Raw genomic sequence first — 14,301 nt, forward strand, 5'->3', positions numbered from 1 at the left:
TTACATGAGGGTAGCCATCACTCCTATGACCCACTCTACCACAAGCAAAACACAAGGCACCAATGCAAAACACAAGGCACCAATGCCTTCATATAAGACCCCCTGAGTCAGCTTCCCATCTTGGATCGTTCTCACCAAAGGTTTAGAGAGATCAATCTGCACACAAAAACGTGCATATCTCCCTCGTTTCCCTGAAGCTGTGTTAGTATCCACTTTTAGTATTGGTCCCATGGCACTCATGATTTCCCGAAGAGCTACTGCATCATAGTACTCCACGAGTAGCTCATTCAGTCTAACCCAGACAGCTACCATGCTCACCACAGCCATGGAGGCCTTAAAGTTAAGTTCCCACAACCTAATAGCCACAAAGTGACCACCAATGAACCACGGGCCACCAGAGAGGACTTTGTCCATGTCTTCCTTTGCTTTAAACTTGAACAAAAAGAAGTCTCTCCCTAGGTCCATGCAGTCAACTCTACCTTGTGGCTTCCATAAGCTCATCACCGATCTATGTAGGTAGTGAAAACCCACCGTTCTACCAAAAACTTTGACAATCAAGGCATTTTCCCAAGCCCCTCTGATTCTCATCTTGGTTTCCTTGGATAGTTTCACCTTAGCAACCCCTTCAGTGATCTCTTCCACATCACTATCTGAGTCTTCTTCAACAAAATGTTGGCTATTGGCAATGCACATTTGAGCAAATGCACCTGGTATCAACCCGAGCAATTTTTCCTTATGGGATTTGGTTGGCGCCATCTCCATCTCTGTAAACTCCTCATCATGGTTGCTAGCCTAAACTGAGTCCTTCACTCTCTTGGTACTCCGTTGAAGTTCATGTTGCTCTTCACCAGACCTCTCAGGATATTCATACTCCATCCTTCGATATTCCCCTAGAAACCCCAAAGTATTTTTATTGACTTTCAGAATGTGACATATCTCTTATTCCTTATATTAGGTTCATATTTTTATGTAATTAGCATATCTTATGATAAAATGCACTTTACTTAATCATTACAAATGGCTACGTTAAAGACATAAGATTACTTAAGAACTGCTCAAGAAAAGTTGAATCTGCAGGTCTCGATACCTCCTCGAAACCTGTCGATCTATGAAGATTTATTATTATTATTATTATTTTTTTTTTTTTATGCATCAGAATAAGATTGCTGACAAATTTCTATGAAAAGAATGACTAGTACCAAAGTCATTTTTTATTTTACGGAAAGGAACTTCTCTTAAAGGGTTTTGTCTTGTTATATTAATTTAGTTGTTTCTTGCTATTCTTCTTTTTCAAGTAAGAAACTATACTGATCAAAAAGAAAAAAAAAAAGAAAAAAAGAAAAAGAAAAGAAAGAAGAAGGTAAGAAACTGTAAGTATCATTCTTGATCAAATGACTAGTGTGGCAATGAAGGTGCAGGGTATAAGGCCATTTAGTGCTTTTTTTTTTTTTTTAAATTGAGCTTATAATGAGTGATGACGTCGCTTAGGCCGCCCATTCTGAAAGGAGCAGAATATAATGAAATTAAATTCATAAATATTAATATATTTAGAATCAAAGTAAAACTAAATTAAAAATGCAATGATAACTTTTGTCTTTTGCCATATAATATTAGGAAATAGTAATTGAAAGTTCAAAAACATGTATAAACACCCTTGAACGTTTAGACCCCCAAAATACAACTTAACCAATTCAAGCAATATGTCAAACAACAAGTGTGCGGAAACTTAACATAAGGTATAATATGGAATTGGTTAAAAACTATCTAAGCCAAAACAAAATACAATCCACAGCAGATAATAAAAAGGCAAAGATAGAGAGGAAGGAAGATGCAAACACAAAAACAACACGCGATGTGTTATCGAAGAGGAAACCGAAGCCCTCGGCGTAAAACCTCTCCGCCGCCCTCCAAGCGGTAAACAATCCACTAGAAAATACAATTGGGATACATGGACAGCAATAGACCCTCCAAGCCTAATCTACCCAGTGCACCTAAGCCCTCCAAGCTTCTTACTCCAACGAGGTTACGCCGAACCTTTTTCTACTCCAACGAGGTTACGCCGCATCCTTTTTCTTTTCTAGCTTCCCGGATTCCGCTACTAGACCGTAGCATCAACCAATGAAGATTGGTTCCTTCCTAACTACTTCCCAGAAATCCAAACAGCTGTCTCACAGTGATGATGATGGTGAGAACCAGGTTTGGTATAATGCCTCTCAAGGATTTGACAATGGAGAGGAAGAGAGTTGAGGAATTTGAAGAGACTCTAAGGTATAGATTATGGGTGAATCAATCTTGTTTTTCTTTAGGGTTTCTCTCTCAAAATTCTCTTTGGAAGCTCTCTCACAATCGTGGGTAAAAGGGGTATTTATACTGGAGTGGGAGAGGAATGTAAAACGTCAGGTTTTACAAAACAGGGGTGGCTCGCGGCTTGACCTCGCGGCTTGACTAAGTCGCGAGATCCAGTCGCGAGATAACCGTATGGCCAGTTGTCCTGTTTTGTCCTGTAGTGCTCCAGCTTGCATAACTGTTCACCTTCCAGCATGCTTGGCATGTGTGCTGCGTCTGGCGGCTTGAAGCCGCGAGTCACCCGCGAGGCCCAGCTGCGAGTCTCTGTTTTCTTGCACACTCTTAAGCAATCTTCACTCTATCTCACTCACTACCCTTACATCAAACCCACCTAAATACATGATTACTAAATGCTGAATTACAAGCAAATTTGGCACGGAATAAAGCCAATTAGATGGTTGAATAAATTTAACCTTACAATCTCCCCCTTTGGCTATTCCGTGACAAAACCCTAAAACAGACTCTAGACTTAACATGTAAGTTGGGAACAGTTGAACAAAACTCACTCACACCTAACTTTAGAAGCTGTGAAGCACTTGAATCATATGAACATAAGACTACTGAAACACAACAATATACATTGATCATTGTTAAGCAGAAAATCGTAAAATGCATATGAAACAGGCAATATGTGATCAAGCAAAGATGGAGTTAAGAAACGAACCATGGCTTGATCAACTAAGTGAACACCACAAGGAAGTGATCACAGTGCTCATTCACACTTGGAATGAACACAAGGACATACAAGTTAACAAGCACAAGGCAAGATACTTGTATGCTCAACACTCAACCAATGCATAATACACAAGGTATATGCATCTAGGAACAATCCTACAAGGGCACAAGAGTGACAGTACATAAATCAAAATGCAAGACATTTAGATTAAAGTACTGATTTCAACATAGCATAAAGGCTGCAATAAGCAAGGTACATACCATAAAGCCTACAAACTATGCATAAAACATTAACCCTAAAAGCTTACAAAAGCACATGGGTACAAAACACAAAACATCCTGAATAACATCATCAAAATATATTAAAGTTTAAACCAAGAGTATAGGTTAAGAGTTAGAAACAACTATACACCATAAACACAGTGTATCAAACCCATATAAACATTAAATAGTCCAACAAACATAAACCTAAACCTATAAGTTTAGAGGATAAGACAAAAAAAAAAAAACAAAAGTATGACAAAAGTATGTGTGTACTACCCCTATCACTATGCACACTTTCCTTTGAAACTTTCTCCCCCTTACTGAATGCTCTTCCCCTTTTTGTCACGAATAGCTAAAGGCTTTCGTCCAACTTTTGTTGAATAGCATCTAGCTGATTCTCCATAGTCTCGAGACGCATTTGGACATGGTTGTTTGTGGAGTAGAGAAGTGCCACAAGCTCATCAATGCGTTTCTGAATATGCTCAAGTACACTGCCAACTCTATCAGTATGAGGAGCAATCTGTGCTTGAGGAATACTAGCCGGTGAAGCTTCAGGAACAGTACGCGAAGTAGATGTGGTATGTGCAGGTGTCTCTGATTCAGGGGCAGATGGAGTAACCGGAGAGATATGAGCACTCCTTGGTGATTTAGAGGAGTGACTTCTGCTAGCTTGAAGAGTGAACAAGGAAATAGGACGTTGACGAGTCAACATTTTTCCATCTGCAGGAGGAATAATGCCTTCACGAAGAATGAGCTTCATGATGAGATTGCAAAATGGAATAATTCCTCGAGCTGCAATTCGACACGCGGTCTTCCTCAAGGTGTTGTAGATGTGAGCACATATATCAATGGGGGCTCCTGTAATAAGGTCACAAAGGAATAGAGCTCTCCCAAGATTGATGAATGTAGTGTTGGACAGTGGGTAGAGATTGGTGAACATGATTAACTTCAGTGTGGTCAGCTCTGGTGCAAACTTTGCGGTGCTAATGGATGTTCCTGCACTGGATACTTCATGATCGGATCCTAGGATTTGTAGAATTTCTTCAACTTCTGGAGTTCGTTCATCGTAAGGAGTTAGATTCACATTTTGAGGTCTGGTGATGCCGAGAAGATCTGCGATGGAGTCTGGGGAAACGCTAAACTCTGTTCCTCTGACCCAGAAAATGAGTTGAACTCCAAGATCAGTTGCATTGGAGAAGCATTCTTTAACCAGCTCATCCATTGGATCATCAAAGTTCCCGAATAAGTTTGCCCAATCTCGTTTCTCAAAGATTCGAGGGATAAAGGTTGTCCCTAAGGTGTTAAACTCCACCACCCGTTCCACTATAGTAGTTGACTTGTCAAAAATGTTTGAGTAGACATGTGAGGTAAGCAGAGTTCTGAACCTATCCTTATTGGGGTCTTGAGATGCCTGTGATGATAGTCGAGTCCTTTTAGCAACTGGTGTTGCTGGATCGTCAGCAACAATGTCTTTACCCCTGGAAGATCGACGAGACATCTGCAAGAGAACAGGCCCACAGCAAAGAACCAACAACAATACCACACAAGATAAATGTCAACATGATTCAGTGCCAATAGAAGAAAAAAAATTTCAATTCATAAAAACAAACTGAAGATAGTGCAGACCCAACCAAACTTCCAACAATACAAAGGAGCACAAAATGACAGGTGCAGCAAAATGGTGAAAGTGCATAAAGGCATAGAAAGACAAAACACTAACAAAACTGTCAATGAGACAGGTTACCATGACCATGATATGCAAAAAAAATGCAGCATTCGAACATTAAGAACAGATATCATAAAACACTCCACAAGAGATATGAACATGGGAAAATATTTCAAAATGAAGTAACAAAGCATCCAAACTAGAGCACATGGTTGAGAGACACACATTATGTAATCATAAAAACTCAGTAACCCAATACCGAAATCCAACATCAACACTCAAGCAAGTGAAATGAGCAAGTCAAATAAACTCTAAACCCATTTAATAAAAGATTTTCAGACTCAACAACAGGCAAATATCAGAACAATGAAAAAGCACATTGTGACCGCTCAACATGAAAACAGATGAGAACAATAGCAAACATAACACGCCATACCCATTACACAAAGAGAGAAATATTTCGAACACAAAAACAATCCAAACGGTAACAAAAACATCCAGGAAAAGGGAAAATGAGATTGAGAAAGCAAAACCCATACCTTTTCTTGATGATTTGGATAAGAAATGAAGCACCAATGAGGTTTGAAAATGGATTCACGGAGTGTTTGGAAGGGAGATAGTTTAGAGAGAAGATGAACAGTCACAAATGTTCGAGGGAAAATTGAAAAAGATTTAAAAACTGCTCCTATTTCTGCAAACACGCGTTTTTCGCGACTTGATTAAGTCGCCACACAGTCGCCAGTTCAAGCCGCCAAAACACTCAAGGACAAAAATTTGAAAAAAATTTTCTAAGTGTTTTTCGCGATTGGAAGGTCTACCCGCGAGTGAGTCGCGAGCTTAGCCGCGAAAATCTCTGAGTAACCCTCGCGATTGGACCTTCCACTCGCGAACAAGTCGCCAAAAATGACCCGCGAAGACGCGACTGAGGCTCGCTACTTGACATACCCGCGACTGAGCCGCCAAAACAGGGCAAAACAAGATTTTTGAAATTTTCAGATTTTTTAAACAAAATACTTTCCAAAAACACCTAAAACACTCAAAAACCTTTTTGTGCTTGAATTAACAAAGATTGAGCATGTGAAAACACATTTCATCAAGTACAATCACACAAATGAATATGGCATTTATTGAACATAAACTTGTGTGTTGTGTGTAAATATCAACAATGAGATAGTCCTTAGTCTAATGTGAAGCTTCAATGATCAATTCAACCAAGACATACACAATTAGCACTAGATCATGTGACCCATCTCAATTATAGAAATATGTATATATGACCTCCCACAAAACTTGATAACATAACTTGGAGCTTTACATTTGACTCCACTTTTAATCATAACATTTGATCTTTTTGATCTTTTGAGGCAATCACCTCTCATTGTGAGAGTGATATTTGACATTTCACTTTAATGAACAAGCCTTTGGCTTTTTGAATAAACATTTTCTTTAGTATAAAGTCGCTTACCCTTTTTCCTAGTCGAATACTAGAATGTGCGACAAGGTTTTGCAGCTCAATATCTCTTTTCATTTGGAGATTTACATTTGGTGAGCTCTTTTTAGCAAAACAAAAATAAAGAGTGGGAAGATATATAGACACAAGTCTATGCATGTCTCAAGATCAACAAAACCATTCACTAATCATTCATGACAAGTTTGAAAATCTATTTACAACAATCACATAGATTTCAAGATTTCTCCCACAGAGATATGAGTGCATGAAAACAAGTAATGCTCGAAAATGCACAAAGCCATTAGCACAAAGGTACAAGACAAAACAAGATTTGAGACAAAAGCTCAACAAAGTCAATCAAGCTTTTTGATTTTCTAATTTTTATGTGATTTTTGGATTTTTGACACTAAAACAATATTAAAAATATGCACAAGAAGACAAGCAAACAACCAACAGCAAAAACAGCAATCAAACAAACAAACATTGTCACAAAGCATAGGAAGTATTAATGCATGGACATGTTGTAATGCTTATGCATGAGTACCCTTTTTCACCCACACATCACTTGCATTTGGGGTGATTTCCTTATAGGATTGGGTACGGGAGTTAGGGCTTTCAAACCTTCGTGAGAAGCTTTCCAAGCAGTTGGTGAATGCACCAATCATCTTCATCACGTTCATCATTCCGGGATCACCATTCTGATCTCTAGATTGATCAACTGCCCAATTTCTTCTATCATTTCTAGGTCCTCCTGACCTTTGAGGAGTTGCACTATTCTTTGCTCTCAGCTTTTGGCAATTTGGTCGAGTATGCCCTTGAAGTCCGCAATAATGACACACATAAGTTGCTCTAGGACCTCTTTGTGGTCGTGGGCGTGACTTGGCACGAGATTCAGACCTGCCCACAGATTGATTACGGGGATTCAACATCCGTTGGTTCACCACATTCTTCTTCTCCTCCACCTTGAGCTTCTCATCAGTAAGGTCATCTACAACTGGATCTTTGGCCTTTACAAACTTCACTTCTTTAGTGACATTTCCAGATGAACTACTTCCTCCGGTATATCCCAATCCGGATTTGTCTGAAAAGCTCTTTTGAGATGAGATAACATCATCTAGCTTCTTGGTGGTGACCCTCTCTATTTTAGCATTTGCTTGCACAACCTCATTCTCAAGAAATCTCACTTTTGTGTAAGTTTCGGACAGCTCACCATTCAATGTTTCTATTTCACATTTGGCCTCCCTATATCGGATTAGGAGACTTTTGTAGTCCTCCTCTGCCTTCTTCATTTTTCTCACAGCAGCCTTGGCCACTCTTGTGTACTCACTCGACTTCTCCAAGAGTGAGTTATAATTCTCTTGAAGATTTGCTGTGCTTTCATCCTCTTCAGCATCTGATTCTTCAACAATTCCTAGTGATTCATCATCACTATGTTCTCCAAGGTCTCGTACAAGCAGATTCAACTCATCTGAAGACTCAACATGAGCAATAGTCATAAAAGCCGAATAGCTCCCCTCTCCATCACAGCTTTCTTCTGATTCTGAGTCAGATGAATCCGAGTCACTCAATGTCGTGGCATACACTTTGCCGTTCGATTTCAAATAATTCAGACATTCCTTCTTAAAGTGTCCATGCCCGTTACATTCGAAGCAAGTTACACCTTGTGTAGGTTGGGATTCTTTTCCATCTTTCTTTTTGAATTCCCTTTTCTCCCTTCCAGAACTTTGGAATTTTCTTTTATCATCAAATTTGCCATTATTTTTGAATTTCAAGAACTTTCTGAAATTTTTGACAAGGTATGCAACATCTTTGTCAACCACATCTTCTCCCGATGAGTCTTGATCTTCCACCTTCTCATTAATGGTCTTTAGAGTAAGAGATTTACTCTTCCGTTGATTGGGCAGCGACATCTCATAAGTCTGCAGAGAACCAACCAGCTCCTGTACTTTGATGTCATCAAGGTCCTTGCTCTCTTCAATCGCTGTCACTTTAGCACGAAAACTTTCCGGCAATGATCGAAGGATCTTCCTTACAATTTTTGAATCCTCCGTTTTCTCCCCCAAGTTGAACTTACTGACAACCACCTCATTTAGCTTCCCATAGAAAGAGTCAAAAGACTCATCCTCACTCATTTTGAGCTCCTCAAACCGAGTGGTTAGCATTTGCAACTTGGTGTCTTTCACTTTCTTCGTGCCTTCATAGGTGGTTTCCAAAATCTCCCAGGCTTCTTTGGCAACGGTAATATGAGAAATCCTGTGAAATTCATCTGGAGACACACCACAGAAAATAGCATTGAGTGCTTTACTGTTAGCATTAGATGCAGCAAGTGCTGCCTTATCCCAAGTGGATTTGGCTGCCTCAGGTCTGGTCCAACCAATCTCAACAGCATCCCAAACAGATTCATCAATAGAACACAGAAAAGCTCTCATGCGAACCTTCCAAAAAGCATAATTACTACCATCAAAATATAGAGGTGCATTTAGGGATTGAGACCGATCCATCTCAAAAGGGAGTCAAGGATCACACAATGGTAATGAAACCAATAGCAGTGTACCCGCTCTGATACCAATTGAAAGTTCAAAAACGTGTATAAACACCCTTGAACGTTTAGACCCCCAAAATACAACTTAACCAATTCAAGCAATATGTCAAACAACAAGTGTGCGGAAACTTAACATAAGCTATAATATGGAATTGGTTAAAAAAACTATCTAAGCCAAAACAAAATACAATCCACAGCAGATAATAAAAAGGCAAAGATAGAGAGGAAGGAAGATGCAAACACAAAGACAACACGCGATGTGTTATCAAAGAGGAAACCGAAGCCCTCGGCGTAAAACCTTTCCGCCGCCCTCCAAGCGGTAAACAATCCACTAGAAAATACAGTTGGGATACATGGACAGCAATAGACCCTCCAAGCCTAATCTACCCAGTGCATCTAAGTCCTCCAAGCTTCTTGCTCCAACGAGGTTACGCCGAACCTTTTTCTTTTCTAGCTTTCCGGATTCCGCTACTAGACCGTAGCATCAACCAATGAATATTGGTTCCTTCCTAACTGCTTCCCAGAAATCCAAACAGCTGTCTCACAGTGATGATGATGGTGAGAACCAGGTTTGGTATAATGCCTCTCAAGGATTTGACAATGGAGAGGAAGAGAGTTGAGGAATTTGAAGAGACTCTAAGGTATAGATTGTGGGTGAATCAATCTTGTTTTTCTTTAGGGTTTCTCTCTCAAAATTCTCTCTGGAAGCTCTCTCACAATCGTGGGTAAAAGGAGTATTTATACTGGAGTGGGAGAGGAATGTGAAACGTTAGGTTTTACAAAACAGGGGTGGCTCGCGGCTTGACTAAGTCGCAAGATCCAGTCGCAAGATAACCGTATGGCCAGTTGTCCTGTTTTGTCCTGTAGTGCTCCAGCTTGCATGACTGTTCACCTTCCAGCATGCTTGGCATGTGTGCTGCGTTTGGCGGCTTGAAGCCGCGAGTCACCCGCGAGGCCCAGCCGCGAGTCTCTGTTTTCTTGCACACTCTTGAGCAATCTTCACTCTATCTCACTCACTACCCTTACATCAAACCCACCTAAATACAGGGTTACTAAATGCTGAATTATAAGCAAATTTGGCACGGAATAAAGCCAATTAGATGGTTGAATAAATTCAACCTTACAGTAATTGATAATTATCAATTTCTTATTGACCCACTTATACCTGTCCAGAGACAATCAAGATGGAAACGAGTGATATCGATCCTAAGTTGAGTTTGGACTGGTCAATTGTTCAATTCAATTTCAAACAGACACAGGTACAACTTTTCTATATTGGAGTTATTATCATTGTTGTTATTTTGTGTGTGTCTCATTGATTCACTGTTACGGTGTTACGCTACTCGTACATTTTGGTTGGATGTTAACACTTCACATACAGAACATGGTGAAAATGGCCAACTACCAAAATAATTAGTAATCTACCATTGTTTGGGAAATATTTAACAGACTATCACTTTTTAAAACTCGAGTTTATGAAACTCGAGTTTTACATGTAACTCAAGTTTAATTATGTGCTAACTTGACATTTTTTTAAATAAATAAAAAAATCCACATGTAACTTGAGTTAATAAAGTTTGCAACATGGAACTCGAGCTCTATTCAATCGAGTTGTGTGAAAATTTGACCATCAAAATAAAACTCAAGTTCCACCTGTGAAACCCAACAATTATGCATTTAGTCTTCAATTAGTGCAGCTAGTTGCCAAGGAACTTTCTTTCCCAAATTGAAGTCATCCACGTTGCCAAGGAACTTTCTAGGATGAAGTCAACATAGTGAACTTAGGGTTTGTTTGGATACCGCTTATTGCTGAAAACTGAAAATTGAAAACATTTGTAGTAAAATAATTTTTAAATGTGTAAATAGTGTCATGAGACCCATTTTTAATGAAAGTTTTGCTAAAAAAAAAAAGGTTTGTGGGTCCCGTGAACAGTGCACGGGACCTATTGCCTGACGCTGGATGCAGCTGAAAAATCATTTCAGCTATATCCAAACATTCACTTAGTCTTCAATTAGTGCAGCTGTATAACATTAGTTAATGCTTTTCGAAAAACAAGGAATTTTGTGAACTCTTTGCCATTACTCCTCAACTATCAGAAACACCTGCTACCCTCTACAACTAATCACTCTAGCATTGGTACTCTCCTGCAATTATTTTGATCTGCCACTTGCACTCTCAAACATCAATTGCACCCAACAATTTAATTCTGTGATGCATAACTCGAGTACATAGAGCTCAACTTTTATATTTTTTTAATTAAAAATTTCCAGGTCGGCATGTGCCATTATAGAACTCGAGTTTTTGTCAAACTTGAGTTTCACAAATTTGAGTTTTAAAAAAGTGGTAAATTGCTAAATATTTCTCAAACAGTGGTAGATTGCTAATTATTTTGGCCAAAAGATGGTATTTGGACATTTTTGCCTGTAGAACAGTATTTATCTATCCAATTACTAAACAAATCAATAAACTACAAATTATATATATATATATATATATATATTTTTTTTTTTTTTTGATGAGAAAAAGGGGGACGGGGGTGACCATGTGTGACTCACCCCCTTGGGCGTGACCATGGGGCACCCCTCGCTAGGGAATGTTGGATTGAACTATAGCTACTGTGACTGGGGGGCCACAGACCTCATCTTAGTACCCCAAGAGAGCTAGTAGTAAGGCGCAATGCACAAGTGCTCCCACCTCCCATCCCCAGTACCCACTAGGGTTTGAACGAAGGATCATTGCACATGCGTGTGGGATCCTTACCGCTAGGCCACCCCTCCTAGGGTAGGCATCTCTCTTATAATTATTCTTTAGCAGACTCTGTCGCATCTCTTAACATAATTTTCTAATCCATCAATATATATATATATATATATATATATATTTGAGTGAATTTCAACTTATGGCGTGATGATAACTCTTTATCATCAGACTAAGACACCAATCAGTTTTTGGTGTAGGCGGGGATTGAACCCCAGATCAATTATACAACCATCAGAGACTTTACTAGTTGAGCTAACTAAAACCCACAATCCATCAATATATCATATCATATATTATATAATAAAAGTTGAGTTTAAAAATCGTAATTGTGCCAAGTAGCTTCACTAAATTACAACAATATTTTGAATAAAGAAATTTTTAGATAAAGACAACAACTTATTTGTTTTTATCAATTTATTTAAATAAAATAACAATAAGTGTTTTAACAAAACATGCAACATGCATCTAAATTTCATTTGATAAAAACAACACTTATTTGTTCTTATCAATTTCTTTAGATAAAGTAATAATAAATATTTTAACAAAACATGCAACATGTATTTTAGATAAAAATAACAATAATTATTTTAACAAAACATGCAACATGCATCTAAGTTTTAGTTGATAGACACAACAACTTATTTGTTCTTATCAATTTCTTTAGATGAAGCAATAATAAATATTTTAACAAAACATGCAACATTTATTTTAGATAAAAATAACAATAAATTTTTTAACAAAACATGTAACATGCATCTAAATTTAAGTTGATAGACACAACAACTTATTTGTTCTTATCAATTTCTTCAAATAAAATAAAAATAAGTGTTTTAACTAAACATGCAATATGCATCTAAGTTTCAAAATTTTAAATTTTATTCCAACTAAAAATTTATTATCAAAATTTCAAAACTTAAATATGTTCGCCAATGGTCTTTCCATAAAATCTCTTTTGCACCCCCATGTTTTTTTTTTTTTTTTCGAGTTGAAACTTATGCATATGTATTTGTATTGGAATGATATACATGTTCTATAGATTCATAGTTAATAAATTTATATAATACTCTCACTCTCTCTCTTTCTCTTGAACAAATTTTTTCCTAATAAAAAACTACTCTCATTAATTATTAAATTAATTTTTTATTAATTGTTAGGATATATTTTCTTTAAAAAAAAGGGATAAAATTAACAATAGTTTAATTTACATAAAACTTTATCATTTAAATTTTAACAAATATAAATTCTATTCAAACTAAAAGTCTATTATAATTTTTTTTAACTTCCTTCCCTAGGAGAAAAAAATTCTTAATAGAAATCCAGAATCCCACACAACACCCCACGCTTTTTTCCCCCTCAAGTTGAATCTTACGTTTTATTAATTGTTAGGATATATTTCCTCGAATTAAGGGATAAGATTTAATTATAATTTAATTTAGCTAAAACTTTATCAAACTAAAAATCCTACTCCAACTAAAAATCTATTATCAAAATTTCAAAACTTATATATATTCATCAATGGTCTTTCCACAGAATCATTCTTGTGTTAAAGAAAATCTACTATAAAGAAGAAAAATAAGGGATACTCATTTAAGTTCTTGGTTTCTCTTAAGGAAGTTTTTTAATTTTTAATTTTTAAATTCTCAACTTTTGAACTATTTTGTGTGGTTTAGGTTTATTTATTGTTAATTTATTTAAAGAAATTGATAAGAACAAATAATTTGTTATTTCTATCAATTGAGACCTAGATACATATTACATAAGCATAATATACATAAAAATGATTTCAAATGAAACTATAAAGTCTCCGCGCATTGCGCATAATATTTTCTAGTTAAAATAAAGGCGAAAACCACATTTTCGTCCCTACATTTTCACGCAATTCCACTTTGGTCCCTAACTTTTTTATTCCACTTTCGTCCCTAACTTTTTTTTTCCACCACTTTTAGTCCCTATCTTGGAAAATGCATCTCGTTTTTGTCTCTGCCATTACATCAGAGACGGAAATTGCATAGGTGGCAAATGGAGTGCACTGTTGGCATACTAAAAGCTGATGTGGCCATTAAAATAATAATAAAAAATGTTATTTGGCATTAAAAAAATACCATGTTAGCATCTAAATTTAAAAAAAAAATTAACTAAATAAAAAAAATAAAAACAGAATTAAAAACTAAAAATTACATGGATTGAGATCTAAATGTGTCTTGAACAAGAACACAAACCCAGATCTAAGAACACAAACCCAGAAATTAAAAAAAAATAAAAATAAAAATAAACACACACACTTAGATTTGAAATGCAGAAGCACCAAATCCATGAATAAGAACAACGGGAAACCCTTCTCCTTGCACCACATAATGTAAAGCCCACAAAGTTTCATGATCAAAAGATAACAGAAACATGAACAGGATCGAAAAACAAAAAATGGGTATGTAACAAAACAACCATTCTGATAAAGAAGTCTCAGAGATGATAAATCAAACACCTAAACCGCATAACCAAAAAAAAAAAAAAAACCACACACACACACACACACAAAACACAATCTCACATATCAAAACCCAAAAACCAAAAATGAATAAAAAGCATGTAGAAAAGTG

General features: G+C 37.0%; 1 protein-coding gene across 1 annotated transcript; it reads right to left on the minus strand.

Moving 5' to 3' along the window:
- On the minus strand, window positions 1–762 carry LOC115951854. Its single transcript, XM_031068985.1, has one exon. The coding sequence runs from the start codon at window positions 760–762 to the stop codon at window positions 1–3; it is 762 nt and encodes a 253-aa protein (XP_030924845.1).
- Window positions 763–14,301: the final 13,539 nt, after the last annotated feature.

The sequence above is a fragment of the Quercus lobata genome, chromosome 7 (assembly GCF_001633185.2).
Source record: "Quercus lobata isolate SW786 chromosome 7, ValleyOak3.0 Primary Assembly, whole genome shotgun sequence".
Lineage (NCBI taxonomy): Eukaryota > Viridiplantae > Streptophyta > Magnoliopsida > Fagales > Fagaceae > Quercus > Quercus lobata.